This window comes from Dipteris shenzhenensis, chromosome 8 (genome assembly GCF_047967505.1).
Source record: "Dipteris shenzhenensis isolate YYH24624 ecotype China chromosome 8, Dip_SZ_1.0, whole genome shotgun sequence".
Taxonomy (NCBI): domain Eukaryota; kingdom Viridiplantae; phylum Streptophyta; class Polypodiopsida; order Gleicheniales; family Dipteridaceae; genus Dipteris; species Dipteris shenzhenensis.
In genome coordinates this window covers 49,887,742-49,906,216 of record NC_141603.1, presented here as the reverse complement: position 1 = coordinate 49,906,216, position 18,475 = coordinate 49,887,742, and the positions used below count along the sequence as shown (strand labels likewise).

At 39.6% G+C, this 18,475-nt stretch overlaps 1 protein-coding gene across 1 annotated transcript; it reads left to right on the top strand.

The window, feature by feature from the left end:
- The first annotated feature begins 12,796 nt into the window (after nucleotides 1-12,796).
- LOC147899628 (cholesterol 22-hydroxylase CYP90B27-like) lies at nucleotides 12,797-15,482 on the top strand. Its single transcript, XM_087377763.1, has 9 exons — nucleotides 12,797-13,050; nucleotides 13,150-13,474; nucleotides 13,568-13,720; nucleotides 13,810-14,064; nucleotides 14,174-14,260; nucleotides 14,366-14,444; nucleotides 14,564-14,670; nucleotides 15,175-15,293; nucleotides 15,380-15,482. Exons 1-9 carry the CDS (start codon nucleotides 12,797-12,799, stop codon nucleotides 15,480-15,482), a joined length of 1,482 nt encoding a protein of 493 aa, XP_087233889.1.
- The last annotated feature ends 2,993 nt before the right edge of the window (nucleotides 15,483-18,475 follow it).

The following is an 18,475-nucleotide window of genomic DNA, read 5'->3' as shown; positions in this document are numbered from 1 at the left end:
CAATCTCTATGTCTTTTGGCATGGTGACCCTTACACGCACCCCCTATGATCAAATTGAGGAAGTCTTATGAAACTTTGAGATTGCGCAGTCTTTACAATATGATTGCTTAGGCACATGAGGTTTTAAGAGAATGCTAATGTTCTACAGTTATCTCGGCTAATACCCATAGGGAGTAAAAAGACAACTTTCCCTATTCTAATGTTTGCATCATAAGAGTAAAGTATCTCCTATGCCTGCTATGATGATAAGAAAAGTGGCTCAGAGTTCTCTACCTAAGCTCTGAATAAGTTCCATTTGCTCAACAAGAAAAGAGCCAGCGTGTGATTCAATGACCTTGGAGCCATCCAAGTTTAGCTGATTCCTTTGCCATTGTCTTTTGTTGGCTACATGGTGCCTTTGCTGGATGATGATAGATTTAGGGGTCTCTGCTTTGTCCAAAGTGGATGTGGCAGGCCCCTACATTGCCGGAGTGGACACACCGGAATAAGTGATTATAAAGGTATGTTTAAAAATATGCCTCTTTTGTGCATAAGCGTGCGTGTGTCATGGTGGTAGAGATCATGGATATCCATAAACAGGTCGTGGGTTCAATCCCCCAACGTCCATAATCTTTTGAACTTTGGTTCACTTAGCTTTTCCAGTTGTCGGCGGGATGGGTCCGGTGGGGTGGGTCCAGGCCTCTTGGATGCTTCAGATAGGACAAGGTCAAAACCCTTAGATCTATCCCCTGCAGGCTCCTTTGCCTGCACACAATTCCCATTCTGAGCAGTAGACTCCATTGAGTCACTCATCTAGTGGGATTTAGTTGACCTGCATGAAAGAAGATGAATGTAAAGAGCCTTTCATGCTCTATCTTCTATTATTTTAGCATTACAAAGCAATGTGTCTATAGAGCCACGTTCTTGAGATGGTAGTAGAGTTTATGCAATTGGACCTTAGCCAAGTATGGGCTATCACAAGATCTTGCTACTCATTGAGATCGCTAGAGCAAAAAACCTGCTAACATACTCGAGGTGAATCTAATAAAAAGCAAAAGGACATGTTTGACTAACCAGAACACGGATGCATAGAACTTCAAGATTTAGTCCAAGAATGAAGCTATCTCACAGCCACTTATGCAAACATAGGCAAGCCTTCCTTCATAGACCTCATTTCCTCTTCTCAAAGAGTGAAGCTATCATATGTTAAACAGAGGCCAACTTCTAATCCTATCACCCAAGGCAATGTTTTCAACCTTTGACTCAAAATTTCTTGCATCAAGCATTTGACAGTTTCTCTATAGATGCAGGAAACACAATCGCATGTGTCAAATTTACTTACTTCAAATTTTGTCTCTAGTTTGGATGTGCTTTAACAGTGCTCGATTTTTTCTTCCACCTCTCTATGGTGGATCCACTATATATGTCTATCCATCTAGAAATCCCATTAGTACATGGTTGCAACAACTATAGAAGTGTCCAAACTCTCAGAGTATTTATGGCAGTGTACCCCTGGGTAATGACCTTGAGGAAGGATTCCAAGCTCACACTAAGCTTAATGACCTTGGTTCCACGGATTTAAAAAGTACATTTTAGAAAATAAAAATACACACTTTTTGATTGAAAAACATGGCCTAATGCCCTAAACGCCAAAAAACATGGTTCTTTACACCAGCTAACTGGGAGCCTACTGCACGGTTTGTAATCTTACTGCATGGTATGAGGTTCAAAACACCATGCGGTATCTAGCCATACCAAGTGGTATGCGGGACCCCGCACAATCCGACATCAATACAGCACATTCTTTTTTAGGGTGCCAGGAGACACCGCATGGTAACCTGCCCATATTGTGCAGTGTATGTCATATTAGCATGTGTGTCGTCATGGATCATTTGATTTAGAATGATATGCACTCACCTTCATTGACACACCATGCAGTCGGGGCAAGTATCGCATGGTGAGCTACAAAATCTTATAAAAAGACCCTGCCCCTGCCACTACCGCCTATGCATACCTGTTGCTTTCTCTCTGGTTCCTCCTGAGTCTTTGGGTGAGTTCTTCTATAGCTTTCGATGTTAGGCAATCGGGCCAGGTGATGACCCACCTTGGCCAGATTGGATTCACCTCGCCTTGGCTAACTATCAGTAGGCTGTTAGAAGGAAAGAGAGGGAGTGAAAGAGAGAGAGAGAGGGGGGGAGGGAGAGAGAGGAAAAGAGAGTGAGGGAGAGTAAAAGAGAGAGAGGGAGAGTAAAAGAGAGAGAGAGAAAGAGATGTCTATTTATGTATCAATTAGGCCAAGAGATGATCTGCTTTGGCCGATTGGATTCACCTCGCCTCGACTGATGTTTTTAATAGTAAAGATTAAAGCGAGGTGATGGCTCGCATCTGTCAGTTGGTTCCCCCCACTTCGATCTTCTTATATATTATAGCTATCTATGTACATAGGTGTCAATAGAGCCGGGTTTTATCTGGATGATGGACTGCTTTTGCTGGTTGGTTCATCCCGATAAAAATCTTCCCAACCAGATGTGTGATTGGCGAAGCTAATCTAGATCATCTTGGTTATGTGATGCTGCTATATGTTTCTTGTTCTTGTCTCCACTAGCTGATAGATTGACACTCGATATTGACTTCACGAAATTTGTTCTATAATAGTAGATCACGTAGTGACTACTATAGTAGTGGATTATGTCGTGAGCTATGAATTACTTGACATAATACACCGGCATTGCCTTGGAAAGCAAAATGTCTTTAGTAGTTTATTCTAAAAATCGCAAGTTATGTGAAATTTATTTAGAAACATTAATGATGTTGCATGTTGCATGTCACTTTTGAGTGGTTTAATTTACACTAGCATTGCAAATTTGCATGTGTATTTCGGGTGTTCTTTACTTTGAAGTTTGAGTGCTTACGAAATGATTGCTGCATGCATTAGTAGATCACTACACACGCATCCTTGATGGCAATGCAAGAGCAGTTGAAGACTAAGATTCTGATGCTTGTTCGTAAGACAACGATTGAACACTTGATAGGATTGAATGTCAAAGAAATCCATTCCCATGCGAGCTCAAAATTTTTACGTGATCAAATGGTATCCTGAATATTTGACCTTATGTACATGAGCTGGCCCAGTCGTGGCGAATGGCATGGTCGGATGTTAAAGTGATAGTTGATCAATTTGTCCTTCGAGTGTTTGGAGATCTAGTAGGACAATGGGAATTATATGCAAAGGTGAGCAATGTAGCCTTGCTTGTCAATGGAGAGGATCAGCTTGCACTCTGGATGATTGAATGGAAGGCATCACATATTTTCAATTGTAGAAAAAATGCAAAGGAGAAAGGGTCCGTTGGAAAGGCAACAGCTAGTGCCCTGGTCCATATGACCAAGATGGCTAGTGGGTTACAAGAAAATGCCAATCCAACCGAAGGGAGAAGACAGATAGAACTATGTACTGCATGCCCAAATACATCGATATTTGTGATTTATAATTTTCCCAGCCTTTCGATAGTTCTTAGCATTATCAGTAATCAACAGAATAGTATTGTCCGGACGATGTCTTCAATACATCTACTTAACTTCTCTGCAATGAATTCTCCTGCTCATCGCTTGTATCAATTGATTGTTGGAAAGCCTCCCCTTTGGATGTCACACCCATGACATTAATCAAGGGCTACTTGCTAGCATTCTTCCATCCATATGATACTATGGTGCAAGCCGCTTTCTCAATGCCATCGTAAACCACTTGTTGCACCTCCTCTTTCATCCTATTGTAGTATGTATCCAACATGCTGTTATTACAAACTCATCATAACTAGGCATTATGAAACCTGGGCCAGCTTTAGCGACAAAGGCCATGGCTTTTCTCCAATGTGGGCTTTGCACCATGCTTAATGGATATCCCATGCAACAAATAACACATCTTGTTGCACCTTCTTGATAAGTTGTGCTTTGAAGGAAGCTTCCAAGGATTGTTGTTACACACATGCATGGGCATTCGAACGAGGCACATTACTACATTGTCCTCTTTCCATATGTATGTTTGAGTAACTTGCCAACTATGCAAGGAATCCTGTGCCACTACTGTGTGCGGTTGCACTTTGCAAACAACTTTCCATAGTCATTGATTGCTCACCCGAGGATCCAAGAACCATGGTTCTTTCTTCAATTACAAGTTGAGACTGGTGGCATGCGACTATGTCATCCATAATCATGTTTGCACTTGCGGATGTCTGACTACCCAAAATGGCTACCACCCTTTCCACTCCCCTCCCACTCCCGGACCCTTGCACTTTCCAATCTGTCTTTGATCATCGAGGAAATGTTTGTGCATATGAGTACCTGAACCCGTGTACTCTTTGTGACCAGTAGATGTTAGATCTCCACTTTATGGGGCAGCTACTATGAGCATAACATAGTCACACACTTTTGCATGGTTTTGGCCTCGTTTCTTTAGAGCCATGTTCGCATCTATATGCACATACTAATAGATCAATAATGTGCAAAAGTTTTAGAAGAAAAATTATCAATTGCTGTGGATCAAAAATATTTGTCCTGTCTTGATCAATTGTATATGATAATATGTCTTGCATGGAACAATCATTTCACTCACTTTTATTCTACTAGTGCTCAATAAGTGTGCTAGACCTCGAGATGGGGCAACCATCCAATCATCTTGCCCTCCCCCACCATAATTGGATGGTTATAGATGTGGTAATCTACCTATGGACCTAGTCGTGGGATGACAAATTGCCTTTTCCCACATCTCGCTCTTTCTCAAGTAAGCATCTATCTGCACTATGATCTTTCACGACATCATGCTCTATACACGAAAGTCACTATTTCACACATGCTAGTGCAATAGCTAGCATTGCTTACATGCACATGGCAGTTCTCTCTCTCACATCCTCTGCTTTCCAATCCCAACCATATGACACAATTATTCGAAAGATTTAAAAGCATTTTTTCATGCTACAAGCAGTCTTAAATATATGGACTCAAATAAAATAGGTAAGAAACTAGCAATTGATTGATTTACAATACCCATGGTCCAAATCAATGTCAAATTCCATTAGAATAGTTCCACATAGTAAATGTTCACTCATTTACATGTCTTCAGCTTGATCCTTGTACATGAGTAACTCTACTCTCTGCATGGTTAATGCCTTGTAGGACGCTAGCAATGGATTCGACACTTGGTCCCTCACATCTCTTTATTAGTTTTTCTTCATTGCCAATTAGATGTTTTAATATCCTCAAGGCCGATCCTGTGAAGACTTGGTTGCAAAAGTTGCACATCCACTTCTGACGACCTAACATTGTAACAAAATCATGCGGTTTTGCAACACTTTGCCCTCGTCCATGAGCCTCGTTTTGTGGTTGATCTTGGCCTACCATATCTTCTCTATCCGCCATGATTGCTATCCATGTAAAAGAGATAAACCATCTCAGTTCATTAATATGTTTTCAGCAATTCAAGACAGTGTCACTAACATGTCGTCGAAAAACAATTTAAGTTTGCTAGACCTCAGGGAGAGAGCAACCGTCCAATCATCTTGCCCCCAAGAGCACACCACAAATGAGTAACTTTACTCTAGATTTAGTTGAAAATGTAGAATATATACAAACCCATTTAGGGTTAGGGTTAGGGCATCTAACCCTTTCCCTTATAGCACTCTATTGGGTTAGTGCTATAATCACAGGATGTTGAGCGTGGTTTCTCATCACCTTCCCTCAAGATCAACATCATGAAGTAGGCCTTCCCTCAAGATAATAATTCTGGGGAATCAAAGAAGGACTGAGCATTACATTCCATCACACCCCTTTAATGGGAATGTCTTCCTCTGCATCAAACCAAGAGCTTGTCGGTGTTTCTCGAAAAGCTCTTTACCGAGTGGTTTGATAATGATGTCTGCAACATTCTCTTTGCTATCACAATGCTGAAGAGTGATGTCACCAACCAGTAACACTCTTTCTCTGATGAAGTGCTCTCTGACATCAATGTGCTTTGTCCTAAAGTGATATACTAGATTCTTGGCCAATGCTTGAGCCCATTGACTATCATAGTATATTGTTGTTGGCTTTGATTCATCAAAGTAATCGATTTTTGACAATAGTCTTTTGAGCCATATAGCCTCACATGCACCTGTAGTGAGTGCCCTATATTCTGCTTTAGTCAAAGATAAAGAAGCAATTGGCTGTTTGTTTGACAACCATGATATAGAACCTTGACCAAGGAGAAATGCATATCCCTGGGTGGATCTCCTGGTCTCATGATATCCACCATAGTCACTGTCATAGTATCCATGCAACCGTGGATGACTTTCTCTGTATTCTATTCCAAACTAGTATTTCTGATGTATCTCAATGGTTATAGACATGGTAATGTACCTATGGAAATAGGTGTGGGATGGCAAGTTGCCTTTTTCCATGTCCCGCTCTTTCTCGAGTAACCATATATCTACACTATGATCATTTGTGACATCATGCTCTGCACACGAATGTTGGTATTTCACATACACTAGTGCAGTATCTAGCAATACCTACATGTGCACTTATCAAGACTCTTTGTTTGAATCTATGAAGTAAAGGACATCTACCTAGGTTAGACATACCTAACATGAGTTTAGACATACATATCATACCTACATAAGATCACTTAATTGTTCTGATATGATAGTATTACAATCTGCACATAAATGCATGGTATAGTATGCCACAAATTTCATCTTACAAGTAAGCAGACAAGTATAGTTCATAACATTCTCTAGCGTTTAATTTGTGGGTCGATACAAGATGGCAATTGCAAGCTACACAACCAGCTAGAATTTCAACGGGTTGTTATCAGCTGGCGAATGTAAGCCACAATCGACGAAAGCCAAGTATTTTTATCTTCCTAATAAGTACACATAAACTATAATATATCATTTACTATTTCACATTTATGTACGAGTAGTTACCGATTGGCATATGCAGACCACCCACTAACACATGGTTCAAAGATATTCTATATCCATATGCAAGTAGTTACAAATCGGCATAGCAGACTCTCCACTGGAGCGTAGATACTTGCTTTCAAAAACATCCATATTTTTTACTATTTTTTTGTGACCTATATAGCTAATAACTACTGAACATGTAATTTCTTTACAGGTTTATAAATACTAAAAACCATAAGGTTTCACTAAATTTTAAGCTAATGTCTACAAAAGCAACATTCTTTCTTACTTTTTCATGAAAATAACTTCAAATATATTTATAAAAAACCCATTCTTTATAAAAATAATACTTTCAAATCACAAACAATAAACATTAAACTAAGAGCTTTGATTTATCCATTTTGCATCCTATTGTGGGTAGATATCAGTTGGAATGAGCAACCCACCACCACTGACATTGGACACCTTTTAAAAGGATATAAAAACTTACAAATTAGTTTGGAAGCTTTCTTTATCCCTTTTTCTTGTCCTTTGTTTTCTTTGAGACTCCAAGTAGAGCTAGATTCTCGAGAATGCAAATAGTACGAGGTGGGCGCACAATATATATAAGAAATTATACTGCTCGATATGTCTACAGTGCAGTATGTATAGCAAACCCACACGATAGTTGTAATATACCATGTGGTATATGTATCACCGCACGGTATGGATAAATACCAAGTGGCATACCTATCTTCTTACTACACGGTATGTGGTTTTACCACATGGTAACCGGTTGTAGTCAGTCCCGATAAAAAAACATGGCGAGGCCGGTTTAAATTGCTCCAAGGGGGTCTAAAAAACGTTTTAAAAGTTTTCATTCGCTAGTTTAAAGCACATGTTTCAATTCCCTCACAAATCCCTGCTTGGTTCCTTCCATCTAAATGTAACTAGAAACCCATTATATATTATCGTAGATGGGCCAGTCCCCCTTTTGATTTATTTAAAACATGGTATTAGACCACTTCATCAACATTATACACTGAGGTGTTAACACATGAAGCAAATCATTTAATGTGGTTACACATAAATCTTAGACGCGCTTGGTAGACGCGCAAAATAGCGGGCGCGTCTATAGGCGTTGCTTTAGTAGAGGAATTACAAGCACATCTAAATGCGTGTCTATAAGCTCGTCTATTTGCACGTACATTACCGCGTCTACGTGCACGTCTAACCCGAGCCCATCTAACATCGCATTTATTAGCGCGTCTATTTGCGCATGTATTAGCGCGTTTATTTGTGCGTTTACACTGAGACTTAGATGCACATTTAGACGCGTAGATAGATGCAAACTAGAGAATACAGAAAGTGAGATTTTGGTGTATATCATTGCTTTCCAAACATTGCCCATGATTACCAAAGCACATAATTTTTTGCAAGCCCACATATACAAGAATTAAGTGAGATGAGGAGAATGAGACAATATGTAAAATAGTTTTTCCAATATCAATTATGGGGCTACGGTTCAATCTCATCCTCAATGAGATCAACCCTTGCCAAACTATCTACTTCAAAATCCAAACAAGTGTTTAGATCTACAAATACATTCAACCCACTACTACTTATGCCACTCATGTGCTCATCGAAATCAGCATCTCGAATGGTAGGCTCGTCCTTACGGGTAATGGCCTCAATATCTGTATCTCCTATCTCATGATCATCCTCCTCTCTCGTATCACGGTCATCATCACGTCCATGGCCATGATCATCCTGCATACGCTCCATATTAGTAAATGTACTATACATCACTTTGGAACGTGGCATAATAGGTATGACATGCCACCATCTATTATTATCCACCATTGGTTGATAGACAACCTAATTCAAACACAAATACAATCATGTTACTTTTCTTGCATCGAATATTTAAAAGCGAGTATTTTTATATGTGTGCACAGTACCTGTTCACATTGTTGCGGTAGTACTAGTGTGTCCTTCCTACTTTGCCAAAACTTTGTGGAGTCAATAGTTACAAAGCCACTTGCATGGCGTTTGATTGTTGCATTAGGGCCTCTTTCCACCACGTCCTTAAACCACTTTACATCCAAAACATACACAAAGAAGCATCGAAAGTCAAGCATAATAATATCTTGGATTATGCCACAATAATCATCCATGGCTCCATTGGCTCCCTCAAAGCTAGCAATGACGCTGCAATCTTCTGTGTTTCTCTTATCATCAATCCGTTGTGTTTGAAAATGCTTGCCCTCACACCATATAGCATTGAACATAGTGCACTACACCAATAAAAAATCAATTAAATAAGCAATCTAAATTATTGAAAGCTCCTAACTTATGCATAACATTCTATATACCGACCTTGCTCATGCATCCCCTAGCATACTCCCATTCTTCCATTGTGATATGCATCCCCTCGTCTTTCTCTGCTTTCTCCATTTCATCAAGTAGCCAATCCACATGAATATCCTTTGGAAGTGCTCTTAAATGCTGAGGGTATGGCACACGAGATCCGTGGTGTGTACGAAAGAGGGCCCTTTCTTCTTGTCTTCTTGCCTTTCCATCCTCGTATCTTGTCACCCATCTTTCCATCACATCACTATTAAGCACGCAAAAGAGGTTGATACTATTATGCAACTCCGTGTCTATTACTTTGTTGCGTCCTTTCCCTTGAGGCATAATAGAGGTCATCCTTAGGTCTTCATCATCTCTCCATAGTCATGGGAGAGAGCTATCCACATCAACAAGAAACTCAGAAATATATACAAGTGACTCTTGTACCAACCAACGCTCAGCCATGCTACCTTCGGGTCTTGCATTTTGTCTCACGAAGCCCTTCAAGGTCTTCATGAAGTGCTCAAGGAAGAACAACCATCGTGCATGTATAGTACCGCATATAGCAATCTCATTCACCAAATGCACTATGAGATGTAGTTAGCTTGTGAGAATAGAACATGGAAATGTCTCCTTGATACATTGATATATGATAGAACGTGGATTTGATTTTTCATACATTGATATATGTTGTCCCTTGTTTACAGGCCCGTGTACAAGACGATGAGGAAGAGGAGGAAGGAGGCATAGAAGGGAGCGCAGAAGGGAGCGTGGAAGGGAGCGAGGACCTGGAGAACATAGATTAGTCGTACAAGTAGTGCTAGCTACTCTTTTTTGTACTTAAAGCCACTGGCTTGGCTTTGTGCCTCTTGTATATACACTCCTCTTATTTTTTGCACTTCAAGCCACATGACATGGCTTAGCTTCGTGCTATATGTATATACAAGTACTTTTTAAGCTTTCAATTTTATTGCGTTTTGGAGTTGTAATGTTTTATTTGGAATTGTAATTAAAATGCGGTTGGTTGTAAGAATTGAATTACACAATGTGGATATGGGATTCTTGTAACTATATAGCATACACAACATACACAGCATTCTGTAAAATTAAAAAAAAAAAATAAAGCGTGTCTATCAGTGCGTTTAAAAATGCGTTTATATACGCGTCTACCTGTTCGACTTGCGTCTATATTTGCGTCTATAAATGCGTTTATAAGCACGTCTATTTATGCGTCTAAGTACGCGTCTATACGCGCATGTGTCTGATATATAGACGTGCAAATAGTTGCGGGTCTCCAGACGTGAAAATAGATGTGCAAATAGACGCGCCCGTAAGTTTTCTATTTAGTTCAGTAAACGCATCTGTGCATGCGTCTATGGGTGCTTTGTCTTGTTGTGTAGAAGTACCCATCACATAGCTGGCTATCCTGCCAGAACTATCCATGGATGTTCTTATAAAAGGCACCCTTATATATAATATAGAACTAATATGCAAGCCGCGTGTTGCTGTGAGAGAGAGAGAGAGAGAGAGAGCTCCTTTTGGTACATGCATTGATTGGTTCTTAAATTTCTAATCAATTAACCTTGCATACTTGGATTGGCTTTTGAAATTTTGGCTAAGTCTTAACCCATGGCTTTATCTCCTCCTTTAATTAATTCCATTGACTCCTCCTTTAAGTCCATTGGCTAAGTCTTAACCCATGGCTTTATCTCCTTCTTTAATTCCATCTCCTCCTTTAATTAATTCCATTGACCTTCCATCTCCTCCTTTAATTCCATTGGCTAATTCTTAACCCATGGCTTTATCTCCTCCTTTAATTCCATTGACCTTCCATCTCTTCCTTCCTCCCAAAGGTGAACTTCTATCTCCTCCATTCCATTGACCTTCTATCTCCTCCTTCCTCCCAAACTTGCCTCTTGTCTTTCCACCTCCTCCCCACTCAAATCCTGCCTCTTTTCTTTCCACCTCCTCCCCTCTCCCAAGCTCCATCTAAGAGCTCCTTCTTTGTGACACATGGCAAGCTCTTCTCTTCCAAGTTGCCACTTATTTGGGGCATAAAATCTTTGAATACTTATGTAAAATTTTAACTTCTTAACAAATCTGAAATGAAAAACCATCCATGGAACTATCTCTACCATGCCACTCTTTGTAGTAATTTCAAGATAATGATTCATGACAAAATATAGCCATCGGTCAAATTAATTGATGCACAAATCATAAGCTTCAGATGGAGAATTGCATTTCTTAGCTTGAGAGATCTCGCATGTTTTTTTTCAAAGTTGAATTAGGAAACCACTCCTTTTGGACACACGTAATACACTAACATTTTGTGAGTGAACCTTAGGAGGTGGAGTGTAAGCTAAACCATTGAAAAGGCAATCAAACCATACCTTCTACCATCCTTAAAATTTTCCCAATACCTCATATACAATTGAAAGGCATTCACATTCTCCCAATTTGTCATTACCTTTTCGTTTAGAGGTCAAATAATGGCGAACCCCCAAAATTTACAATTTACGACAATCTTTCTTTTAAACATTTCAACTAGGTCAATTCTAAAAAAATTGCCTTAACTTGACAACAAACCTCTGCTTATCAAGGGTTCTCGAGGCACTTGTAAAGAGAGTTCCATAGTGATTGTAACTTGGACAATTATTTTGGGACATGCTCTTGGAAAGAGGAAAATTTAGACATGTCCTTTCGAGGATCGTGCCATGTGGATAGAACTTTGTAGGTGCCATCTGAATAGAAGTTTCGAGGTACATGATAAGTAGCTGTAAATAGTCTCATCCTGGTTGTAGTGCTGACAAAAACCGGTTTGTAGAGGAGGTGGCCTTTAAATCTAAGGGCATGATATGAGTGTTTTACTTGAAACTTTCCCTTAATGATTATGGCCTTGGAAAAATATATTTTAAGCACTACCGATTGTAACTTGTACGCCTGGAATTGGGATACGAGCTCTCTTGAAAACATGGGAATTTAGAAAAAGCTAAACATCTCCTTTCGTAGATCTCTGAGAATTGGGTTGTAGCTGTAAAGCTTCTCATTGTAGGCGTAACTGGGACAATCGAAATATAGAGATAACGGCTGGTATGTCATATCAATCATATGGTATATCATCCACGTTCTATGAATTCTATGCTTTTATCACCTTTGTTCTCTGCTTCTCGTAGAATCCGTGTCAAACCCTTGCAAAGACGTAATGAAAAGGAGAGTGAAGCTGTTTCGTAATAAGGTGTATCAGTATAGATTGACGATTAAGTGTACTAGCAGCACTAGTCTCTATGTATTTCACCAGCCTGCGTACTTCTCTTGCTTATTTCATTATAACGTTTTACTAAAGATTCACTTCTAGCTCTAGCCAATCAAGTGCTTACAAGGCATTCATCTTCCAATCCAGATCTTGCCTCGTCGAGTTTTACTAGAGATTCACTTCTAGCTCTAGCCCTTCGCTGTATCTTTTGTCATTATAACTCAATACGCACAGGCCATAGCGGCTAAAGTCACAAGAAAAACAGCAGGGACTCTCCATCTCATTTCGACCCGTAGCCATGCAAATGATCTTCAGCACAATCGGCCCTGCCTCGTGGGTTTTGGGCTCAGTACTACTTGCGGGTGTATTGGCCCTCTCGTTGTTATACCTAGGAATGCCAAGGAGAACTGATCATTCAGCAGCAGCTGAGGACGGCCGCCTGCCCCCGGGAAGAATTTCCGCCTGGACAATCATCGGGCACACCCTAGAAACCATGTTCTCCATGTATCCTCTAGGGACTCCACCTCCTTTCTTATCTGAGTGCCTTCTACGGTAAGCTGCTTCACATGAAGTATCAGGTTGCAACTAATTGTAATGCAACGTCAGCTTGCCCACCTGCTAGCTAACAGTTTCCGTGAGTTTTGATTCCAGTTATGGGACGGTATTCAAGATTCGGCTTTTTGGTTTGCGCACAGTCGTATCCATAGATCAAGAAGTGAACAAATTCATTATGCAGAACGAGGGGAAGCTCGTCCAGACCAACTATCCTTCTACATTTCGTAAAATTCTAGGTGCTTTCAGCTTCCTTGAGCTGCATGGAGCTCCATATAAAGCAGCGCGTAGGTCTATTGTCTCCTTTGTCAACGTTTCCAAGCTTAAAGACAACTTTTTGGAAGACTGTCAAGACGTTGCTCTTTGGACTCTTACAGCATGGGAAAAGAAGGGTCTTGTTTACGTGCAGGATGAAGCCCAAAAGGTGATTTGGCAGAACCACTTTTACCTAGTGGATGATCACAGATCACGGAAGTAGGCATTAAACAGTTTCTAACTTTCTTGAGTATATGCGTAGTTTGCGTTCGATTTCATGGCTTTGAAGCTCCTAGGTTTAAAGCCTGGTGATCCCGTCGCGGAGCGGATGATGGAAGAGTGCAAATATTTTACTCGAGCGATGGGGACATTTCCTATCAATCTTCCGGGAACAGCTTATAGCCTAGGATTGAAGGTGAGCTGGCACTTTGAGTCGAGCTTGTGAGTCCTTTGTAATTGTTTTGTTGCCGGTACAACTTGGGAGTTTTGAGATATGCTCTGCAGGGACGAAAGAACCTTCTCACGCTCATGAGAAACGTCATCGAAACAAGAAAATACGAGACCCGTGCAAATCATAACGAGCTTTGGGTCGATCTTCTATCAAACGAGCTTGACGATGAAGGAAATCCATATCCCGAGGAGATGATTTTGGACCTGTTGCTAAGCCAGCTTTTCGGTGGTGGTGTGACAACTGCAATCGTCCTTACTTTCGCTATCAAGTTCCTTACCGACAATCCAAAAGTTCTGCAAGAAATGCAGGTCAGGTGGTCTCCTTTCTCTCCCAGATAATGACCGCTGTCCTTCGATTTCTTGAGTCACAACTATCGCTTTTCCTTATCGTTGATTTATCAATGTCTGAGTTTCCTAGGAGGAACACATGGGCATTCGAAAGAAAATGGAACTGGGGGCGAAGCTATCCATCGATGATTACAAACAAATGACCTTTACTCAGAAAGTAAATCAAAGCTTATATATGTTTTAATACATTTAACCAGATGTTGATAACATAGCACTGCTTTCGTAAAATAAAATTTGGTTTATTTGGGTGTCGTGAATCTAGGTGATAAATGAGACTCTTCGATTGAGCAATGTAGCGCCATTTTCACAACGGTTGGCTCTTCAAGACATCAACATAAAAGGTACCTCAGAGATATATATCACTTCTGCAAATCCTCAGAACATGACCAGATTTCGGACGCTAATCGAACAATAATTAGAAGGTGTGCTTTAACCGCCGAAAGCCAACCCGAACATGCAGGTTTCACCATTCCAAAGGGTTGGAATGTCCTGCTTTCTTCAGCGATAGCGAATTTCGATCCTATGGTCTATCCAGATCCTTGCGTGTTTAATCCCTGGCGCTGCCAGGTAATATTAAACCTCTAAATTTTCAATTATGTCACGGCAACTCGGAGCGGTAGTTCATACATAAACACACAGACACATACCACTCGTACATAGTCCAATACACATCATTCAGGCTTACCTTAGCCGTCCAGCCAATTCGCCAAGCTACATATCGAGACTGCTACATAGGGGTTTAATATCGAAGTAGAGTATCCATTGGCACCTCATTGGTTGTCATTGAAAGGTAAATGGAACTTGGGAGTCCTTTGTCCAATGTCATATTAGGAAGCCTTACAATTATTGACGAAGGCCTACTTGAAGACCCTCCCATCATTAATGAAAAAGTGTCCACATAAACTTACATTAGTGTTCTTCTAGACTTGAAATAGAAGACCTCCCAAAGAGGGAAGGATTTTAGTAGCATTGGCTAGAAGCTCCCACTTACAACTAGCTAAGATCTTAGCATGCTAAATTATTAGAGAATCATGTTATTATTTGGCATCCTAAACTTCATATTCTTTCCAGGAAGCAAGACACCCTCCGTCCTTCACACCTTTTGCATGGGGACCAAGGATTTGTCCAGGGTCCAATCTGGCTCAGCTAGAGATTGCTATATTCCTGCACTATCTTGTTACTAGTTACAGGTCTATTACTCTTTGTATTCTTTCTCATTAATTTTGGGTGATGCATACATTTAAATACTCTCTAATAGTGTGTATCATACTTACAGGTGGGACCCGACTGAGCCTGATCATGGATTTCATACCCCTGTTCTAAGGATGCTAAAGGGGTTTCCAATTCGAGTTGCTCCATTTTTAGATTTATTAGATTAGTACACATATATTCAATAAAAGGAGATTATCAATACTCATACACACTATAATGTGTGGTTTAGTCAATTAAATGGCATACTATACATAAATGTGTGGCTTTAGTTTTGAATTTCTTTGAGCAAATAAGCTTGGTAAAAGCAAGTGAGATATATTTAAGTATTTGTATGACTACCTTTGTCGCCCACTAATATAGCACTTTGTTGCGATGCACTATTAGCAAAAGTGACTTTTTCTATTCCATCAATGTACCTACACTTAGCATACTTTAGGTTCATGTATCACCATAATGCATTCAAGAAGGTGTGATTTCCTTGTTTTTACATTCTTGATTCCTTTATGCATTTTCAGTTCTCAATGCTTAGGCCTCAATTCTCTAAATTTCCATATTGATATTGCTATTCTCAAGTCTGACTATTGCCCTTTTTGATGGAGCATGTAGATAACTTTAGCATTTCATTGAGTTAAGTAGTTTCTTTGAGCTCTCAAGTTTTGTTCTCAAGCATTTTTCTTGCCCCTTTCGATGTGCCCTATGAAGACAGACTTTGGGATCTTAATTGACTTTTGAGGTGCTTTATGTTCTAATAAAATTACCCAATTTGGTCATCCATTGTTTTGTAGCAATTTATAAAGATTTAGACATATGACATGCTTTATGACTATTCTTTACTTTCAAATAAAATTATGCAATTGGTCACCCATTGATTCATATTAATCTATTTGATATAGTTTTAGACATATGACATACTTGAAGACAATTGCATCCCTGAACTTTGAGAGCTTTGACTGCTTTACATAATCTAACTTCAAGCACATCTTGGAATATTCATTATTTTCTTGGCTTATATTTAGATAACCTCCTATCGATGCCTTGCATCCAATTATCTTGGTAGTAGACACTGACATCTTTATGATTCAATGGTCTAGCTAGATTTCTATTAATTTGCAAATTTTCATTAGCTTGATATTGTAGCTATGGGCACGTGATCTTGGATTGCCATCTTACCTTGCTCCACTATCATAGTAGTTGCAGAATAACCTTGACACATACTTAAACACTACTATACACGGATCCTATTGTGATGCTTAAGTACCGATGTTTAGCGTGTGTGGAGTGCTAATCGTCGGTATTGGAAGTGGGGTTCATTAAGGGTCACTATATAGCGACTTTAGTAAAACATTGCTATATAGCGACGTTTGCTAAGGTCGCTATATAGCAACTTTTATCAAATCGGTAATGGTCATTATATAGCGACACTGAGACAGTTTTCCATAACGATGTTTTACAGAGAGTTTTTTTTTCCATACCAACCTTAAAAGATAGTTTTTTCCAATGATAAATTTTTTTAATTTTCATACATGTTTGATCTTTTGAGAGAATAAAAGTACCGCGAGAGCATGTACATCAAGCCTGTGAAGCTCATATATTCATGTCCGAGTTTGCGATATGAAAAAAAATCAATAAAGAGTGTTTACATCAACAGTTTCATCCTGAGCCAAGTCTAACGCGCCAAACAAGTCTATCTCTAACTCTATACTGAGTTGATCTCCTATATCATCATCGTACTCTAGCATCGTACGTTCACCTAAGAGTACTTGATCATCTTCTTTATTAAAGTGTGGTGATTCTTGATGATCATCGTCTTCTTCCTCAATATCATGATCTCCATCTTCCTCTCGTATGATGTCATTATGCGCATCTACCTCTTGGCTCATATTGTGATCTTCATCTTCTTCGCTAGATTCATCTGGATCAATTGGAATTGGCATTCGTAGTGGCATCTCCATATCCACATCTCTATCTTCAAAAATTTGCTTACTTTGTGGTTGAGTCATGGTTTTACTTGGATCATGCATCACCATCTTGGATCAGAACGATCCGATGAAAAACCACCTATATTGAAGATGGGTGCCAAATGCCATCAATTATATATATGAAATTATGCTTAAGTACATGTATCAATGGATCTTTAAAAATGAAAGCTTCAATTAATTAAATCATTAGTATGCACCTGCTCATAGTGCTTGGGAAGAACAAAAGTAATTAGTATGCACCTGCTCAGAGTGCTCGGGAAGAAAAAAAGTATCACTTTCATCGGTCCAAAGTTTGGTGGAGTCTATTGCAAAGAAACCACTACTGTCTTTTCTCAATGTCGCATGGGGACCATTGTAAATAGTTCTAAACCATAAACCATTTTACATCAAGAATGAAAATATTAAATCGTCTGAAATCAACTTCATAGATTTCGCATATGGTTCCACAATAATCCAACTCTGAGGAGAGAAGATTGGTATCCGAAGCACTTGCTTGGCTATCTTGTGTGAAGTTAGCCATGACTCCACAATCATACGTGACTCTCTTTAAATCGATGCGTTCCATGTGAAAATGTTGTCCATATGACCATAATGCACTATACTTTTTGTATTGTAAAAGAGCATCATTAAAACAATGAAGATGCATCTATTTTATAGCATATATTGCCACAAATAATTACTTAATTACGTCAAGAGGTAAGAAACTTACATGCATCATACATCCAGATGATAACTCTCGCTCGCACTCGTTTATTGTCTCTCCATCGCGTTCGGATTTACGTAGAGCCAGTTGTAGCCAATCAAGTGACATGTGAGTGGGGAGAAGAGCCAGATCCTGTGGATATGGTTGCGATCGCCTGTACATTACTCTGAATCTCGTTCTTGCATTTATTCTTTCTGCTTTGGCTGCTTCATATCTCTCAATCCACTTCTACATCTCCTTGCTATTGAGGATACAAAACTTATTGAATTTCTCCATTTGCTCTTTGCTTATCTTTCTTCTCTCTTTCTTTCAATCCCTTTTCCTTGGGGAACCTCTCCAACGATGCGATCATCATTCTTGTTATGCCAAGCTTGTGGCATATCGGGATCCTTGGATGCAAGAAACTCCGTGATATATACTAATCTCTTGCACAAGCCATCCCTTTGCCATGCTTGCTTTTGGTCTTGCTCTTTGTCTT

Bases quoted from the DNA above. Each gene is read 5' to 3' on its own strand.
- LOC147899628 (XM_087377763.1), top strand. From the start codon at position 12,797: ATGCAAATGATCTTCAGCACAATCGGCCCTGCCTCGTGGGTTTTGGGC. The intron at 14,065-14,173 runs GTCAGGTGGTCT...TGAGTTTCCTAG, and splicing joins AAGTTCTGCAAGAAATGCAG to GAGGAACACATGGGCATTCG. The intron at 14,671-15,174 runs GTAATATTAAAC...TATTCTTTCCAG, and splicing joins TTAATCCCTGGCGCTGCCAG to GAAGCAAGACACCCTCCGTC.